Below are 21,502 nucleotides of genomic sequence, written 5' to 3'. Positions count from 1 at the left end.
CTTATCCAAAACCGGGCTTTTACCTTACATATTTATTTTACCAGGTGTAACTGTAATATACATAATAAATAGTTAGGAAATAACATTGTAATCGAACTCTTCAAAGACTAACTTCCTGTAATGACACTTAAGCACCAATCTGTAATTTACTACATATTTCCATGCTCATTATTTTTATCTCATTTGGAATAATTTTTATTGACAGGCTAAAACGCAGAGGTTTCCGTGTACACCTTACTGAAGACCATGGTAGGCGAGAAGGAAGAGCTACCATAATTTCTTAACATAGACAGTTGATGGTGCTGTCATCTGGGAAAGATATGGTACTCAGTTTTTGTAAGAGGCTAAGTAAATATTGAAGTGTTTATGAAAGTTATTACAACATGCTATAGCCTATTCCGTATTTACTTAGACTTTAGCTCAGGCTCTTAATTTTTTGTTCTATCAGAAACATCTCGGCTTTGATCTAAAATCGCCCAACATATTTTGTAAGTTACTGTGAACTTCCACGATAATGTTTCTATCGCAATCAGAATTCAATATACATCGAAATAATTAGCCTACGATTTTGATTTATCAAAGAACTGAAGTAGAGTACCGCTCATGAGTGTTTTCATCGCCGACAACTGCGCTCATCGTCACTCACCGTGCATCGCCTGGACGTGCAATTGCAGGGCCTCCATGGTGGTGAAGCTGTCTTTCGTGCAGTAGATGCACGCCAGTTTCGGAGTCGGGAATGGCAGGGGGCGAGAGGGAGACCTGGCCAGGGGAGAATCCCCCAGCATGAGGCCCCCTAGCAACCCTCTACTGAGTTGGCCTGGGGGCGAACCACCTGTCTCCACGTTGTGCTGCGTCATCATGTGACCCTGGAAACCAAGAGATGGCCGTGTCACGGACTGATAAATCCGGCAACAAAACTCCGCTGTTACATTTTAAAAAGCAGTCACACTGGACGGTGTTGATGCAATCACCCTCGCATGACGCAGTTTGCTTCCTTCAACAAAAATATCACATTAAAATTCTCCTTACGTTAAACTGGTCGTAATGTAAAGTAAGATGATAGACAATTAATTTAGACCGATGTAGTTCTTATGTTCTTATAGTGTGTACTTACAAGAATTGAGTCCAAAACTAATGATTATGAAATTACCCAAGATGCTCACCGCGGTTTAGTGGTTACCATACATTTCAATGAATCTCAAGGTTAGGTATTTCAACGCTGCTGAGGGTGTTGAGTTTTAAAGAGTTTCTCTGTAAGGGCACGAAAACTGAGAGATCACATGTAGAATTATCACAAGTCAATGACCCCTAAACCTGGCGGAATTATCGTCCGACTATTTCTTGCCGCAACAAGTTTCCTGTAGGACATCTCTGAGAAATAAAGAAGGAAGCAAAGAAAGGAATGGAATGGAGATCTTCAAAGATGACAGTGTTTAAGGGGCCAAAATAAAGATCAGGAAATATTCATTGCAGATTATTTAGATTTAGATTTCAGAAGTCACCGAAGCCATTGCATTATATTTACAGCCCCCATTTTTGTCGTGATTAATAATAGCCTACTCTATTGGTTGCTGTGCACACAGTGTTTGAGAATGTAGCTTTAATATCGCGTGTAAGCCAAGGTCATGATTTCGAGTCCCGACTAGTACATGGATTATATGTCCATTATTGATGTGATGTTAGGTAAGACCTGGTATCATGTTGTTTACACAATACGGGAGTCTCGTCACTTGTTTTTCAAGTGTGTAAGGTCGAAACTGCTTGATTGTAGGCAATATACCTAAAAATAAGAAAATGGTTCCCGACGTTGCATGCTCTTCCCAGATTACTTACATTTAATTATTATTTTTTAAATCAGAAATAAACTTATTTACTATCATTGTAATACGGTTTTGTGCTTTTATTATTATTATTATTATTATTATTATTATTATTATTATTATTATTATTGTTATTATTATTATATTATTATTTAAATTAATAAAGTGTTTTATTATTTTTCATACTAATCATGGAACCATCGTCATCATCTGCTTCAAGGGATTTGGCCCTTTAAAAACCTTCCTTGTGCAATAACACTGTGTAAACAACATTTTGCGCCCCGCTATGAAAACGCTATAACTCACATAAGGGACGTTATGGCAGAGAAGAAAACATGGATTTCGCCAGACGAAACAACAGCTGTAATTGAGAGATGCGGAAACATTGTCATCTAATAGGCTAGTATGACAATACAGATATCTCTGATATTTCACATTTTCTGTTTGTATCAGTTAATTACTATACACACACCACTCATTATCTCCTGGCTTAGATGCCTCATGAGTAATGCTTTATTGATGTCACTTATGAGGTTCTAGCCTGTCTCCGGACAGTTGACTGGTCATCTTGCCAGCATGATGGAAGGCATGGTGTTTCCAAGAGAAGTATAGACTAACTCTATGGGTGTTTCACGGAAAATCGGATTAGTAGGCAACTTCTCCTTCACAGTTGTCGAGCGGGCAGTCTTTCATTTTTAGCAGGCGCTTGAACAAGAATTTAATATCTTCAAAGGAAACTACATTTTCAGACTATGTAATAAGAAAGAATTAGTTTCTCTATTATCTTTGAATGTGAAGCTTTATTCTGTTGGAATTTTCTCCTCCTAGACGATGAAGTTATTTTAAAAGGCCTTGTGAAAACTCTACTCAAAGAATATAATATTAAAATTCCTTCTGAAATGTTGAGTAAAGTACCTTATAAGGAAATATTCAAGTCAAAAGAATGCTTAAGTACATTCTGTATTTCTAAAACAAATACATACAAAACCATTTCTTAGATATAGAATTACAAAAGATAACTTCAGTTAGGCTGCAAAACAGCATAGATACACATGGGAATATTGACGAAAAGACTAATAGCAAAATTTTATAAAATACAAAGTTAAACCATACTGTATTTATATCAAAATTGAGTTTTAAAAGAAAGGAAGAAAATTCGATTACAAGCTAATTAAATAAAATTTCTGAGCAGAATAATCACTATGAAACTACACGAGCTAAACAACTTTGGCGTAACTGAAGACAAGAGTCTTTATGTTGACAAGCTGGATAATAGAAAACTTTCCAAAAACCCTTAAAATTGCACCAATTAGGAAGAATGGAAATATACCACGCAAAATATGGGCGGTTAAGCTGCTGGTGCGATACACAACGTTGACTCATAATTATAATATTCTAAGTTCTCTTCCTCGTTTATCTAACTTCCCGTCCATTTTGCCGCCACCAACCAGCTGACTGCCTACCATCGGGGTGAGGGAAGGAGGAATGCTGTTGGTAGCAACGTCGCGCTCTCTCCCTGTACCTTCCACGTGTTTTCCTAGAGATGTCAGATTTCAGATTTAAATATAAATAGATCATTTTCTTAATTAATAACAGTGTATATCTCCAATAAATGATTTCTTAGCATCGCCACAGATACATAAAATATTTTGATATGATACCTCTTGTTCAAAAGGGGAGATCTATAACTGAAACTTGATTAATATATTTCAGTATTATTTGTATTTATCCTGGTAATAATGAACAGTTTGACTTGTAGACATTTTGTTTTTGCAGCATTAACTTCCCATGATTGTACGAGAAGATTCGAAGAGAACGGCAGTTACGTAGACTTTCGGCTCCCCCCTACTACCATTAATGCATAACACAATGTCATTACGGCGGTTGCTGTCGTCTGCGATACAACGAACTTTTCTGTTGATTTTCGAGTTCGTCATTTTTTTTCGGTTATTATAGGCCTATGCTTAGGCCTATTTAAGTTGTGTTAGCTCTCGCTAGTGGGTTTATATTTTATTTCATTATTGTAAAAATTTTTGTTTTATCTCTAATATCAGTCTTCCTTAAGCTACGTTACGCGGTTGAACATCTATACCGGCGTCGTGGTACTACCACTGAAGATGGAGGAGCATTCCTCCGAAACATGTATGGTTTTTAACTGACTTTATTAATTTTATTCAATCATTAAAAAGTGTTCATATAACTGTATTACATTACTTTTATTATATATAATATTATTATTATTATTATTATTATTATTATTATTATTATTATTAATGAATTATTTTGTATTACTATCTTTGTATCATCTCCGTCACGATTATTCTTTTATTATTATTATTATTATTATTATTATTATTATTATTATTATTATTATTATTGTTACTGTTATTTCTATCATCAGCATTATTATTTGATCTCTGTAAAATTTATGTAGACTACTGGATTGTACCCGAGCACGAGCATATGCTCATTTCGGGTATCTATTCATATATATTCATTTCAAATGTAAATTGTAAATAAATTTGAAATTGAATTTGAAAAGTCTTTCTCCGCGACCTTTGTAATATTGAACAAAGTCTACGAGCAGTTTTCTTCGATGGTCAAGTGATTAACATGCTTGGAGCCAATAGTGAGCGATGGACCTTCAGGGGGATAAAAATTAATAGCATTTTCAGACGAAGAGTTGTGTGTTTTGGGAATTGACATCTTCAGTATTTTGGAATTATTCAAGTAAATTCCACCATCAGTAGTTTCAAAATACTGGATATGTCTAACATACAATGGATGACCCAAAACCTTACCTTATGAATATAATCATCGTGAAAAAACCTAAAATTTCACAGTTTAGCACGGTTTTTACTAACAGGAAAATAAAGCTACAATGCATAGAATTAAGGTATATAAATTAACCTACTTTATGAATTAGGGCTCCAGGTAAAATTTTACCGGGCATTCAAAGTCCACATTTAACTGTCGAGGTAGCACAATAGACATATTTGTGGCTATGTCTCTCCTCTTAACCTTTCATCAACGCATACGACCACTGACTATGAGAACTGCAACTTGGAGTCCCACCTGAAGTTCCTCAGGTTTGCGGAATGTCTCGCCGCACTGCAGGCAGCGGAAGGAAGGGCAGGCCGCGCCAGGGCTGGGCGTGTTGTTGCTGCTGGTGCGGCTGCTATTGCTGTTGTTATGCCCGTTCTGCTGCTGTTGCTGCTGCTGGTCCTTCTTGTGGTTCTGCATGTGTGACGTGAGAGCCGCCGCAGTGTTATAGCCCCTGTTGCACACGGTGCACTGAAACGGCTTCTGGTTGTCGTGCGTCTTCATGTGAATCTTCAGGTGGTCACTGCAACAGTAATAATGCATTATGGTTACAAATTAGTGAAAAAAATGATGTTATCCATTTTAACTTTTTATTCGCATACAAAAAAACTGAGAACAATTTATAACTACTGCAAGAACAACCGGTGTTGACAATAGAACACAGAAACTCTCAAGTACTTCAGCTTATAAGTAGTATACTCGAACAGCAGAGAGACTTCTGGTTGTCGTTGGTATTCAGTTGCACGTAAGGTGATCGGTAGGTAATACATGCTTTGTATTTATTTATTAAATAAAGTTTACAACTGTGAGATCGTCGGATGGTTGCGGATTCGCGAAATAAGTTTCTGTGAAAGTAAAACAGCCATTTCAGAATTTTGAATAATTCTATACATTGAACCAAAATTGTAGGACAAGAGTTCAGACCTCATGATATTCTGAAACAATATTGCGCACTACACAAAATTATACTAAATAATCACTATCAATTCTCAAAATTATTGCGCACTACACAAAATGAGACTGAACAGGAATTACCAATAATTCTGAAAAATATTGCGTACCGGGTACTGCACAAAATGAGACTGAATAGAGACTACCAATAATTCTAAAAAAATATTTCCCACTACATAAAGTGGAACTAAATAGGAATTGTCATTAATTCTGAAAAATATTACGCACCACACAAAATGAGACTGAAGAGAGACTACCAATAATTCTGAAAAATATTGCGCACTACATAAAATGAGACTGAATAGGAACTACCATTAAGTTTGAAAAATATTACGCACTTACGCACTATACAAAATGGGACTGAATAGAGACTACAAATAATTCTGAAAAATATTATGCACTACATAAAATGAGATTGAATAGGAACTACCACTAAGTCTGAAAAATATTACGTACTACACAAAATGAGACTGAATAGAGACTACCAATAATTCTGGAAAATATTGCGCACTACATAAAATGAGACTGAATAGGAACTACCATCAATTCTGAAAAATATTACGCACTATACGAAATGAGACTGAATAGAGAATACCAATAATTCTGAAAAATATTGCGCACTACATAAAATGAGACTGAATAGGAACTACTATTAATTCTGAAAAATATTACGCACTATACGAAATGAGACTGAATAGAGAATACCAATAATTCTGAAAAATATTGCGCACTACATAAAATGAGACTGAATAGGAACTACTATTAATTCTGAAAAATATTACGCACTATACAAAATGAGGCTGAATAGAGTCTACCAATAATTCTGAAAAATATTACGCACTACATAAAATGAGATTGAATATGAACTACCATTAAGTCTGAAAAATATTACGCACTACACAAAATCAGACTCAATAGAGATTACCAATAATTCTGAAAAATATTGCGCACTACATAAAATGAGACTGAATAGGAACTGCTATTATTTCTGAAAAATATTACGCACTATACGAAATGAGATTGAATAGAGAATACCAATAATTCTGAAAAATATTGCGCACTACATAAAATGAGACTGAATAGGAACTACTATTAATTCTGAAAAATATTACGCAATATACAAAATGAGGCTGATTAGAGACTAACAATAATTATGAAAAATGTTGCGCACTACATAAAATGAGACTGAATAGAGACCAACAATAATTTTGAAAAATGTTGCGCACTACATGAAATGAGAACTGAATAGGAACTATCATTAATTCTGAAAAAAATATTGCGCACTACATAAAATGAGACTGAATAGAAACTACCATTAATTCTCAAAAATATTGCGCACTATACAAAACGAAATTGAATTGGAAATATCAACAATTCTGTAGAATATTGTTGCGCACTACACAGAATGAGATTGAATAGAAAGTCTACTGTGAAGTCAGTTTTTTTTTATTTTAAAGTATTATGCAAATGTTTACGACTGTGTCTATTTTCCATGTGCGTTGGTTTCGTTGCAGTATATCAGGGTAGAGATAATCAACACAGAACATTACTCTTAAAAATCGAGGAACTGTTTTGTCCCTACCGAGATGAAAACATGCGGGCAATTCTGTCACCTACCTTCATGCAATATTTTCGTCATTTCCATTCACATTGTTGTCAGGAATATGAATAAATATTCACGTGTCATATGGTTTATATGGTTTCAAGGCTACAGCTTGCGATAACTCAAGATAAGGAAACACGTCTAATTCTATTGAAGACAAATTTCCACTTTCAACCGAACCAGATTCTTTTAGATATGTAGCTAGAGCCACAATGAGAGCCCAAAAGAACACCAAAAAATTACATGAGCATCTGCAGAGAATGTACAGCGATAGAATCACATGTAAAACTATCTTATATTAACGGACTAAAAATCTCGAAAGGCCAAAGAAAAGATTGGAAGATCAGTATTCTGTAAAAGGGCGAAATAAACAGGCTAAAATGTTCAGAATAAGTAGGTCTATGCAAAAGATACATTCATTTTTCTTCGTAATGCTTTTCTCCGACACCAGCGTCTACACGATGTTGTTTTTGTGGCGAGCCAAAACTTCCCAAAGACCAGCTCATCCACATTGTCACTTTGTTCTTCGGAGTTGTGTCAGCTGGCAGCGTAATTGCATTGGCGATATTATTCTAAGGAAGTACAGTAGATTTATTTTTCCTGGAGCAATTTTCCTCATATAGCGGCTTAATTATGTAACCCAGATAAGAGTTGGCAAGGAGTTTGTTGTGGACGATAGCTGCTAACCTAAACAGTAACAGCGGCGGGCCACCTGCCCATGGAGGCACCCTGCTAGTCCGGCTTTATACTCACATTTATATTTCTACATAACTACACGAGTGGAGGTTTTTGCTACCTCGGCTTGGGGACACAGAACAAATTGCTTACTGTGTCACGAACATTAGTCACACGCTGGTGCTTCGCCCTCTTCTTTCTACTCTTTTCTGCAGATCCTTGTCTCGATAGCAGTGACTTGACTTGCACTTGCAGTGGGTGTTGGCGCCATTTTTAATATTTCATTACACAGCAAGCTTTCGTATTTTATTTTGTATTCCTTTTCAGACAACAATCAGCTGATATTTGATAGGAACGATAAACATTATTTTATATCAGACAGAGATATATATCAGCTGTCATGATAGTGGACGTTCAGACACACAATCGAGTGATTTCGATGGGAAGTTTCATTAACGTGTGACAAGACTAGGCAGGGAGAGACAGGGACAGAGAGTGAGGAAGGAGAGGGGATTCGATACGTATGATAAATTTCCTCTGGTGACAAAACAATCTTCGCTGTGACAAAAGACAATGCTGTCTGCATATATGATTTCGTTAATACTTGATTGATTTAATTTATTTGAAGCTGTACTTCTATATTATACGTCATTGCTGACGACGATGCATCGAATAATCCAGTCTTGTTTTACGTGGGATGCCTGCCAATTACATCACAGCAGAAGGTCAAAACATTGTGATGAAGATTTGCTTTTGCAGCTGCATGATCGGAATTAATTTCTTAAACGTTCCTGGACTATTTATTGTATGTCATTGGTGTCTACGGTCCTGATAAGACTCTGGAATGAGAGCATTATCAACTCAACCACTCCGCTGGTAAAAGGACGCTTCTGCTACTGCAGTAACACAAAGTGTTCGCCAGAAAACAGGTTGCGTTCAGGTAAATGCATCCGGCGTCCTACTGTTACAGATCGAACGCGATTGCTGAGGAAATAAATTGTACGTTTCCTCTGGATCAAGCGTGAAAGGTTTTGTGTTTCATACTATGGACAGATAACACAGGCTGAAGGGACGTCGAAGTTGGATAATTAGTATACAGCTGACTTCCATCCAATATTGTTCAATTTAGTTCGTGGCAATGCAGTACACATTACAACAGAGAATCTTAATTTATGATACGTACATTACGGATCAAATCAAAAGTGGTGTGCTCTTTCTTCGGAAATATTCTGGTGTTCAACGACCATGTAATTGAAAAATCCAGAATTTAATGAAAGTGAAAGAAAGTCTCATTTTTAAATAAAATAAGAAGGCGTATAAATCGCATTCTGAATGAAGAAAAACCCTACAACATAAATTATTAAAACTAAAGCCATGTAAGACAATAGTCGTTCGTAAATTGAATAAAACGAACCAACTGCCCGCGGTACAATTTTTTTACTGCTTTTTGGGGGTATTCACGATGGTTATATCGATCCGAATTTTGTATTTTATTCGTTAGGCAGCTCCAACACTTACCGGTATTGTAAAATAAGCCAATAAATTACATTTATGATCTTATATATACGTCTCGAGATTTTACTGCCGAAAGCTGACACGCTGAAATCACCGCTAAGTGGCCTGTTACTTGTCCACGTCACTTTCCGAACGACGCCGTACTAAGCGAAACCTCTTTCTAGGCGAACACTACTTAGCAATGAGTACATTTGATCCACCAATGATGTTACTCACTTTAGGTTACAAAAAGGAAAAATCACTGACGTACTGAACTCGTGCTTTCGATAGATACTACATAGATTTGAGTAATGGGCCTTAAAAATCACAGTGTGGCTGTTTTCGCCTCTGATCTTCTCCAGTCGTCAGCACAGAAGACTTCAGTTTCGGACAGTAAAGTTTCCAACCTCAGTGCAATTCGCTCGAAACCTGAGTCGCCAAATGTGTTGGGTTCGTTTGATCCAATTGCTTAGAATACCAAAGCATCGTAGACCAGATTTGGTAAAAAGTTACGAGTGGTAGAAACTGGCCTTAATAGGCAAAACCCTTCTATACAGCGCAGATCTATCATACAGCTAACTCACTTTAGGTTTTCGTTAACTAGGAGGTTTCTGTCGAGTTTTCTCATTTCATCAACTTCACAGATTTCACTTCATCCTGCATTTTTCCTCACTTCGTATCCCCAACAAAATATATGCTACAGGGTGGCAATAAGATCAGGTGGAGATGACCAATTACAACTTTCATTCTGTAGTGCATACGACACGGAAACAATACGGAGAACGTCCAGGGAGAGAGACTATTCTTCAGCCGGGTATGGTCTTTCAATCTGGTGACTGGTAGGAAACGGGCTGGTCTATCTTTTCGGTATCTGAGGGGTTGCAGATCCACCTGTAGGAGTTCGTTCATTTCAGCCCTCCCTCCTAAGGGAACCAGTAATAACAATAGATTTCAAAGTCACAACACATAAGGGTTTCGATTCATGTCCTCTGATAATTAGAACCAACAAAAACCTGTTTTCTAGATATTGACAATTGAAGTAGCCTATATCTGGTTATTTATTAAACATTTTACACAAGAAGTATTGTAACACTCATACCATAGCAAAAAATACCACAAATAATGATAAAAAAAATCTAACCGATTTTTAATAACAGACCAACAATTCATTTAATATTGCAAAGCAAAATAAATAAATGAATTTTATGCAATAAAATAATTTTGCTTATAAATGTCACCAGAGTGCAGATATCGCATTCTTGATTTTTTCTGAGTTAAATAATCAAGTCAACAACAGATTTCTGTATATATATATATATATATATATATATATATATATATATATATATATATATATTTCAAATTGTCGGTTGGTCTATTATTACATAACTTTGTCCGTTTGAGATATTGTAACAATTGCCTAACTTAGGATAATATTTTTAAAAATGTTTGTCCGTATTTAACAAGTGTGCTTTAGTCGGTTCCTTGTAGTGTGAATCTGCATATCAAGTAGACCTGAATCAATTTCACCCATGAATTTCTTACTATGTTTATTTTTACGATAGGCCTATTTTACGTTATGTTATATTGTTTTATTTTATTTTATCTGACAGGATTAAGGCTATAGGGCCTTATCTTCCATCCTTCTATCCATACGAATACAAAAAATACAAAGAGTGACGGTAAATAATGAAAATACATTAATTTAATAATGACATCGTAGCCAAATGTTGCTCACAAATAATTCTGTTATTTGCTATAAAGTTACGTGAATTAAAATTACGTTATTGTACATACAAATATGTCATTGTTTCCAAGTGTTAGTTTTTTTTAACCCTACGTTTTTACACCATTATTATAAACAATCTTTATAGTTTGTGAAAATCATTCATAATGTCACATTATTGCACTAGTGCCGTAAAATATTACATGCCTATTACACGTCATGACTTCTATTATGATATAACTTGTACCATAAAGTTAATATTATGAAACGATTTTCTGTACAATAATAATAAATTTAGTACATCACTGTTGCCATAGCAACCTCTTTCTTCATAGACCAGCGAATAGGGATTATAAAGAATGGACACTTCGCGTCGGTACCTTTGATGTAGCCGGACCGATTTCAATGACCTTCAAGCCCGCTAGAGCGTCAGATTCTGCTTTCTCCCTAGAGTTGGCGCTGACATCACACCAGCTAGCAGTCGACACAGCGGAAATATAACACATACAATTAATACATCTAGGTACATTATGTACTCAAATAAAATAAATTGGATCCATAAAATAATAAATCCTTCATTAAATGTAATGTCTAGACTCTAGAGTTCCTTTATAATGAGAGTTCAGACGTTGACCCCAACAACAATTAAAATATGTAATGATTTGATAGCGCTGAAAATAGAAAAACAAAACTCTTACGAGAAGTAAAACCATATACCTATATTATATTATATACAAATATTAAACGAATTCGATACTTAATTTTATAATGTATTATATTATTTTATAATATAATTTATGATATCTGAAATATAAAATATTATTATTACAACTAGTTTGTCACTGAGAAATATGGAAAAGCTGTTAACTTGAATTTATTTGAAGCAAAGCGTTACTGGATTATGCAATAAGGTAGGCGATGTTTGGATCCTGTGCCTTAATTCTATTCTCAATTATTATCTTAGCGTATGCTCGATTACACCACCTCTAGCGCTTGAAAGTGGAACTAGCCGCAGGCAGGGAGAAACAAAACACAGGAAAATTCGCTCAGTGTCCATTCTTTATAATCCCTATTCGCTGCATAGACCATGATTACAAATTTGATGTTATTTGTTTATTAATTGCTTTATAATGCTCTCGCACAAAAAAGTAGCGTACTAAACACGTTTATAATGTTATACAATTATTGCACCAGTCAAAATTAGGAAACCAGAGCTCGTTTCCTAAACACTGACTCGTGTCATAACGTATAAAATTATAAACTTGTCTGATAATATGCCATGCGTAATGAGCTTTGTCAATTCGACCAGAATGATTGAAACCAATTTATCGGCAAAGCTTGCCAGTCCTGTAATGTAGCCCTACCCTTTAGAGCAGAAAAATCTTCCATGTCTATAATAGTTTAGATTACGAGTACATAGGCCTATATTAAGTTATATTGTTCGTGTTTATGAAATAGCTAGGTATATAACGTGCAATGAAGCTTAAAACTACTTTGCATGGAACATATCTGCGAACGGAAGACAAGACGCTGAACCACGGGACAACACTGAGTGACCGGTGATTGAACCTGGGGTTGTTAACTTGCACGAACGTCCATTGGCGAGTGACACACTAAATTAGCTGTTACGAATTACTGAGATTCAGAATTATACACCTAGTAGGAGAAAGGACATTGCATTGCATTAAGAATTCATTTAATCAATTTCCATAGACAAGAAATGCGTTGCAATGGACTGGCGAATATCAATTAGTAGGCAATTTTGTCTTAGAATATTTATATCGGTTATATACTGTGAACTTCGTAGATTTGCAGCTCAGTAATTCTATGTTTGCGGCCGGAAGAATCATATAAACCCATGATATACGGATGACAATGATGGAAAACATAATAACTGTAGTTATCCTATATGATATTAAAAGCAGTAACGGATCTTTAGAAACACAACTAATATAATTGTTAAATTTAAATAAGAATAAAAACTAAGACACTCAATATTTTGCAATTCATTTTGATTAATTTTCAGAAAAGCCTATGACATATAATAGGAATATTTATTTTCAGTCAATGACTTTACTATTAATATATATATATATATATATATATATATATATATATATATATATATATATATATATAAGGTGCAAGTCTTTACATTACATGAATTAATATTGTATGAACGTTTTCGTCGGTTTCATACCAACATCATCAGATACTACATTCTATATAGCAATATCATCACTAACAGGTACATATGTCTCTACAGACCAAAATACAATATATATTAATAAGCATACAACATGATAAAAACCAACATCATTAGGATATAAATGTGTCTTTCTTGTGTGACTACACCTTACTATCAAATGATTAAAAGCACACGTGTCATTACAATGCTTATACCAATATGTTTGCAGGTCTTCACTGATAAAATAGTAAAAAATAAAATGAAATCTGTAATGCATCTATTCACACAATATAGTATACTGATTTCATTTTATTTTTTATTATTTTATCAGTGAAAACCTGCAAACATATTTGTATAAGTATTGTAATCACACGTGTGCTTTTAATCATTTGACAGTAGGGTGTAGTCACACAAGAAAAACACATTTATGTCCTAATGATGTTGGTTTTTATATTGTATGCTTATTAATATATATTGTATTTTGGTTTGTAGAGACATATGTACCTGTTAGTGATGATATTGCTATATAGAATGTCGTATCTGATGATGTTGGTATGAAACCGACGAAAACGTTCATACAATATTAAATCATGTAATGTAAGGACTTGCACTTCATATACTGTATATTACTAGTAGTCATTGACTGAAAATAAATATTCGTATTATAAGACACTCAAGCTTATATTATTATTATTATTATTATTATTATTATTATTATTATTCATATTACAAAGCATTACAAGCTAGAAAAGCTTTTCGTAGCTGAATTCACAATGCAGTTTCTATAGTTAGTAATTTTGAGAATTTTATGCCTAAATTGTTATCGTTATCATTCTCGTAGCCTGCTTCTTTCGTTAAAATTCTTTTTCTGGGAATAAACTCAATCCAACTGAGTCAACACGGTTTGATTTTTATAAATTATGTTAGTATTCCAATGAAGGTACTATATAGCAATATCATCTATACTATAAATCTATTTATTGTGAATGTGAACGGATCCTAGACAACAGCTGCATATATTTTCATTAAGTTTCCATAGATGATACGTTGCTCGTAAATTTATTGGTAGGTAACCTCGAAACCTCTCGTGGTAAGGTATGACCTATGATAATTAGCCTTTGGATGTAGAAACATAGTGTAACGAAACAGAAAAAGAACAAACTAGACAGATTTCGAACTCTGGATCTCTACTCTACCGATCTGAGGGTTTTGATAGAAGCTATTAAACTAGCTGAAAGCAGGGTGGAAAAGTTAGAAAACGAAATTATATTATCAAAATCGGTGATTATTTTAAAATAATATTTCAGTCTTCTTAATATTTATTTATTTATTTATTTATTATTTTGCTAATAATTGTAACATAAAATATAATATATACGGAAAAACATTAGCTCGCCCCTAAAAGAGTAGAACTCGTGCCCAGGGACGGATTCTTGAATTGAAATTTATAATTATACAATACAATTTGTCTTATGTCTACTATGCAATTATAGTACTGTATATAAATTTAAATTTACAATTTTTCAATTTTTATAAAATCCATACATAACTTTTTAAATTTAATACTAGAACTATTAGAATTGACAAGATTAGGATATTTAAATATAAATTTGTTATATATTCTTGGGCCTAAATTACTACTATGATTAAATACTGTAACAGTGTTGCATTTTGGTTCAATCTTAAAGAATTCATACCTTTTGTTTTTTAACTATGAGAATACAATTCAAAATTATTTCGATTTTTATGTATGAATTTTATTAATACAATATAATAAATTTGTCTTACGTTAAGTACATTAAAGTCTAAAAACAAATTTTGAGATGGAAAATGAATAGGTTTATGAAGACATATTTTAATTATTTTCTTCTGTAATAAATAAAGTGGATTAAAATTGGATTTAAATTAGCTACCCCATCCTATAATTCCATACATAATTACCGATTGAAATAAAGTTAAATATATTGTGCGTAATAAACTTATTGACAAGTAATTCCTCAATAAAACAAAATAATATACTATTTTAAGTAATTTATTACAAAGATAATTAATGTTTTGGTTCCATTTTAAATGATTATCGAAAATTATGCCTAAATACTTAACTTCGGAGGACTCTTTAATAATCGGACATTTACACTGTATAAGACAACAATCTATATGAATAAGTTACTGGCACTAATGTTACTTTATTTTTGATAGAAGAATACTAATACACAAGGATCACTACTCTGTATCCATACAATTAGCTTCGTATTTATTATTTTTATTTTAAATGCAATATTTCTATTTTTATAAATGGCATGTGACAGTTGAAAATAGTTTAGCTTGTTCCTGTAGTGAGCTTTCTCTCAAATGATTCAATGCGAGGCACATAAATCAATACGCAAGAGCTGAGAATTAAACTGATATTGTTGCTTCCAATTTAACAAAGCCGATTAATGGCTTTACAAGTTCACAAATCATGAGCAGAAGCCCCGTTTCTAATCGAAACTCAACACTGTGTGAAATTTAGTTTTACAGATTTGAAATAGACCGCATCATTTGTTTCAAGACACACTACAATGTCGGCGCAAGAAGCCTTGTTAGCGAGTGACCACCCACAGACAGCACCGGTATTAGCGGCAGTCAATTTACAACAGCCGTCACACTTAACCATTAATTACAAACGAGAAGGCTGCGGGCGCAGCCGATCACGTGACGTGCTAATTGAAAACAATAGCGCAACGCCGGCTCACAGGTGCCTAACAGTAATTTAAATTTCTTTACAGCAAGGCTCTTTTATTATAAACGAGCTTGAACAGTTTTGAGAATGTTCTATAGGGACAGACACTCTGGTTTAATTTCTCTGAATCCTGGGACTGGATATTATAATACATAGGTATCTATTGAATTTATTTTATGTTCACACCTGTGGAATAATGGTTAGCGCGTCTGGCCCCGAAATCAGGTGGCCCGGGTTCGATTCTCGGTCGGGGCAAGTTACCTGGTTGAGGTTCTTGCGGGATTTTCCCTCAACCCAATATGAGCAAATGCTGGGTAACTTTCGGTGCTGGACCCCGGCCGGACTCATTTCACCGGGATTATCACCGTCATCTCATTCAGACGCTAAATAACCTAATATCACAGTCTAGTATATACAGCCACGAAGCTTGAGTTGTGAGGGTGCTAGGAACAAAAGACTGTGCCGGTACTATTTAGCATTGCCTGTAATGAGGCGATGTTAGCGATCCTAGAGGTTAGCAACAATCTATGGATGCATATTTATTACGTATTGAGCTTCGTGATTGTATATACTACACTGTGCTAAGATGTTGATAAAGCTTGGTAAAATAACCTACTAAAATAAAATAAAAAATATGGCTCACATCGATTTAGCGAAAGCCAAAAACAAAATTTAATCGGTTTAATAGAAATCTCCTTATATATTCAATGTAGACTAGTAGGTCTATCGCTTGGGAATCTTGTCAAAATCATATTTTGTTATCATTATCGTCGGCATCATCATCATCATCATCATCATCATCATCATCATCATCATCATCCGGCAAGCATTGGACATAGTGATCCTTTGGGGTCTCAAAAACCAGATTGTCAGCATCACATTTTTAGTGGGCTATTTTACGATGCTGTATCAACATCTCAGGTTATTTAGCGTCCGAATTAAATGAAGGTGATAATCCGGTGAAATGAGTCCGAGGTCCAGCATCGACAGTTACCCAGCATTTGCTCTTAATGGGTTGAGGGAAAACCCCGGAAACAACCTCAATTAGGTAACTTACCCTAACCAGGATTTGAACCCGGGCCAGCTCGTTTCACGGTCAGGCATGGTAACCATTACTCCATAGCAGTGTACCTCATGAGTGTATCTTGTTTATATACTGTAGCTTCTTAACTGCTTATTACAGAATATGAATGTCACATGACAGAAGTGTCCCGCTTGCCTGCCACTCACACTCATGTGAAGGTTGACTTATACAGTATGATCCGTTTGGGTATGGATAATATTAATTTATTATTATAAAGCTAGTATGATACTAGGAAAAATTTATTGCCGGTTATACTACGATTAAAAGACGGAAGTTTCCATATATGTCAATCAACAATGCATAATCTAAAAGGACAAATGAAAATCGTAGATGATTAAAATGGCTACTACAAATCAACAGCGGGCACAATTTGTTCTTTGGTATGCTAAATTTGAGAGTGTTAAAAGAGTTCAAAGAGAATTTCGACGTGAATATGGTGTGCGTAATGTACCTAAATACGATTCGATAATGTTGTGGTATCGAACATTTGCAGAAACAGGTTCTGTGTCAAAAAAAATGCAGAAGGTCGCAATGGGGATCATGTTGAGCTCTGAGGAATCTCCCATCTTTCAGTATTGTATGCACAAAGTTTCAACAAATAAAGTTCAGTAGTAAATGTTTTACGATGTTTTTATTTTATCAATACCCAAACGGATCACCCTGTAGAACTCAATCCTTTCAAATGCTTATGAACAAAAGTTTAATAACTACCTTGTAAATAGTATCTTGCTTCGTTCTGCGATCATTTCTATTCATTATCTTAGCAAAAGAACTGAGCATTCAACAGGACTTACAAGATATCCTAAAAGTCTGTGGATATTTCGTAAGGAACGAAAATACGTTTACAAGCTTGCGTGAACTTACAAGGTGGTCAAATAAGCTAAAATAAAATTCATAATCCAAAAGGAAATTAAACCGGACATGAGTTGAGATTAATTAATTTGAGCATTTTAAACTGCATAATCCACATATTATTAAGTTGCTTCTGTAAATGCTGGTATGATTATCGGAAAGGAGTTCTCAAGAGAGCCATTTAATTCATAACGCAAACGCAAATAGGCCTAAATAAAAATTAAAACATTAAGTGTAATTAAAAATTTAGCAGGAACATAATTTATAATATAATAAGCTTACATTTTTTTTTACTTTGCCTTGAAATGTAATTAAAAGTATAAGATATAAGGACTACAACAAATTAATTATCATTGAGTCGCCATCTACGTACGGTCAGTTACACCTGCCTGAACCTAACAGTTAAACCTTTTAATTTTTAGAATGATGGTGCCATTACCCTTATCTTCTGAATTATGCTTTCTAAAGAATGGGAAACGTTTTTCAGAATTGTGTGTTAATTTCGGGTGTGACCCAGTTACATTGTATTTATACAATAAATTGTAATATGTAGGCTATTTTACTACGAGATTGGTAATCAATTTCGAATTTTGAAGAATGTTGATATACGAGTATTACAAGAATATTGTAAAATATTTGTTATTGCATTTAATTTTTGTTTGCAATAAAATCTTTGTAAAATCTTGTAAAAAAATTGTGTTTCTTTAAAGAGTTTCGTTAATAAATTCCTGTCCAATTTTTTTAGCCATCTCCCTATGAATTTTTCGATATCATTGAGAATATCTTCCATAAGTAATGTGGTGAAGATACAGATAAATTCATATCTTTAGATAATAAAAGAAGTGAGAATCTAATGGCTGGCTAATCAGAATAAAAACAATCCTTTTAAGGAAAATATTACTTACTGAAAATGCTTGTTGTATAAATTCTGTATCTTTGGTTACTGTCTAACTATAATTATCGTTTTATTTGATTACTGTACAGTTTTTCTTAGTTATCCTCTAAATTGATGACGAATAATCCACTGACAGAAACTATGCAAGATACAAATTATTTTCGTAAAGATTACGTGAAAATGTATCTAAATATTTTCCCGTAAAATGCATTCTCTTTCTTACTTACTTATAACTTTTAAGGAATTCGGAGGTTCACTGCCGTCCTCACATAAGTCCGCCATCGGTTCCTATTCTAAGCAGGATTAATCCATTCTCTACCATCATATCCCACCTTCCTCAAATCCATTTTATATTATCCTCCCATCTACGTCTCGGCCTTCCCAAACGTCTTATTACCTCCGGCCTCCCAACTAATACTCTACATGCATTTCTGGATTCGTTCATACGTGTTACATGCCCTGTCCATCCAATGTTCCTAATATGTCACGTGAAGAATAAAATGCATACAGTTCTGCGTTGTGTAATTTCCTCCCTCTTGGACCCAAATATTTTCCTAAGCACCTTATTCTCAAACACCTTTAACCTCTGTTCCTCTCTCAAAGTGAGAGTTCAAGTTTCACAACCATACAGAAGAACCAGTAATATAATTGTTTTATAAATTCTAACTTTCAGCTTTATTGAGAGTAGACTAGAACCGAATAATAATATTCTCTTTCTTAACAAATAAATACAAGAACGGTGCGATTTTTGAAGCACATAATTTTCTCTGTTTTCAATATAAGTTGTTTAAAATTGATAACATTACGGTGTAGCCTACTTGGTCAAGTTGTTCGGGCTAGCCAGACAACGGATCTAACAACGTAGGCTTGCTGTTGCACCTGAAGATTAGGAAGATTTACTGTAGAAAAGATATGAGAGTGGACGAAATTTCAAAGTCTCAGTATTCATGTAATAATAAATACTTTTTTTAGTGATCATGAGTTCAAGATGGGGCATAGGCCTATAGTCTGATGCTCGAACTCTCTCATCTGCAAGAGCAAAGTGCTCTCTCATCCACTTTTTCTGCACCGCATTCCTCGACGTTGTCAGTGCCGTCGTTTTGTCTGGAAAGGGATATCCATGACCTCAGGTACAGAAGAAATACCACCACGACATCAATAGACAATTTAATAAAAAAAACCTGGCGTAGACTATTTCAGAATGTACAACGAACGAGTAGTTATAACTGGACGTCTGTCATTTTTCCTAGCAATTTTCTGGAATCGGTCATGTCAGTTGCTGGACGAGCTAGACAGCATTCTTGTGGACGATGTTGTCACATAGAGCACACGTCATCGCCCTGCCTCGCCCGATCAAGTCGTGCAGGGCATGCGACGGGGTTCGAATGCTCCATGTCTGCCGAGGAACAACTGACCCTCTGATTTTATTTTTACAGTGCTATTTACTTTTTAATCTGATGTACCTTCCGCTAGTCAGCCCCAGATACACTGCAGCCTATTGACTTATTGTAACCGCCTCATATTTTATACGTTTTATTTTATCTGAGACCTCTGTGATCACACGAGACGTTTCCTGCAGCCTCAATCGATGCATCACTGGCCCACAGAGACATCTGTTCGCAAAGCAGGAAACCAGTAGGGCGAGAAAAAAATATGGTTTGTAAATTTTGTTATTGGATATACGGGTAGAGTGCTGATTTACTGTGACAGAGGACACAAGCTCAGTTCCCACTCATGGTGGAGTTGCATTTCTGGTGGACACAGCAAAGGTTCTGAGGGTTTTTCTCCGGTTCATTCCCTTCCTTCTCGACATTTTATCAACACTCTTCACAATTTTCCTTTCATTAATACTTCCGTTACGAAAAAATAGTACATCTCCTATGTTTGCATGGCACTGAATCGCCCGTCCGCCATAGTGAGTGCTATTCGATTTGTCCAAAGATTAGTATATGGCAGTGGTGGTGGGTTCTAGACAATTCACAGATCTGCATAAAAGATATCGAAGCATTCCAGGATCTTACACTGAAGGGAATATGACAATTCATATTTGTAAAGTACTGCAAATAACCGCTACAGATATGATGGTCTATACGGATCTGATGGCTGAAGAGGGCTCAAAAGAATACATCTTGTGATGGAACTTGTAATTAATTTCTAAAAGTTTTACATTGCTCTCTTTATTTTGAAATAAATAAGGTTGTGTTTTTATTGTTAATTGCCTTTTACTAATTTTTGGAATAAAATGTACTTTTTTTTTTACATATTATTAAGTCTAAACGAAATTATATCGCGAAATAATACAGCATCAGTGAGGAGTGATTCGTCATATGTTTTTAAACACCATATACCAAAGGAATACTTAAACTGTCAAATTTATAAGTGGTCGTTGAATATTTTGAGATGTACTGTATTTTTATAACATAGTCTAACGGCTTTTTATTTAATTAACTATTTTAGCGGGAACAGACGTTCATTACTACGTACTTGACTAAAAAAATTAAAGATTAACATTATTTCAAAGTAGTGTTAGATGTACAACAAGAAATAAATGTGCCTGTCAGGAATAATCTCCTCCCTCAATAGTTAACAACGACTGCAGGCTACACAGTAGCTTACGTTAATTTACGATTATTTTGAAACAGTAATTAGCACATTAAAACTCACCTCCA

General features: G+C 34.7%; 1 protein-coding gene across 2 annotated transcripts in view; it reads right to left on the bottom strand.

The window, feature by feature from the left end:
* Window positions 1-21,502, bottom strand: part of L (zinc finger protein Lobe) — a 1,127,861-nt gene that overhangs the window by 20,680 nt on the left and 1,085,679 nt on the right. For both annotated transcript variants that reach the window (XM_069825789.1, XM_069825790.1), the window contains 2 exons: window positions 4,896-5,166; window positions 647-866 (listed from right to left, as the gene is read on the bottom strand). In XM_069825789.1, coding sequence (XP_069681890.1) covers window positions 647-866; window positions 4,896-5,166 — 491 coding nt within the window. The remainder of the gene's footprint in view (window positions 1-646; window positions 867-4,895; window positions 5,167-21,502) is intronic.

Source organism: Periplaneta americana, chromosome 5 (genome assembly GCF_040183065.1).
Source record: "Periplaneta americana isolate PAMFEO1 chromosome 5, P.americana_PAMFEO1_priV1, whole genome shotgun sequence".
Taxonomy (NCBI): Eukaryota; Metazoa; Arthropoda; class Insecta; order Blattodea; family Blattidae; genus Periplaneta; species Periplaneta americana.
The sequence above is the reverse complement of the archived record's forward strand: the minus strand, read 5'-3'. Positions and strand labels throughout refer to the sequence as shown.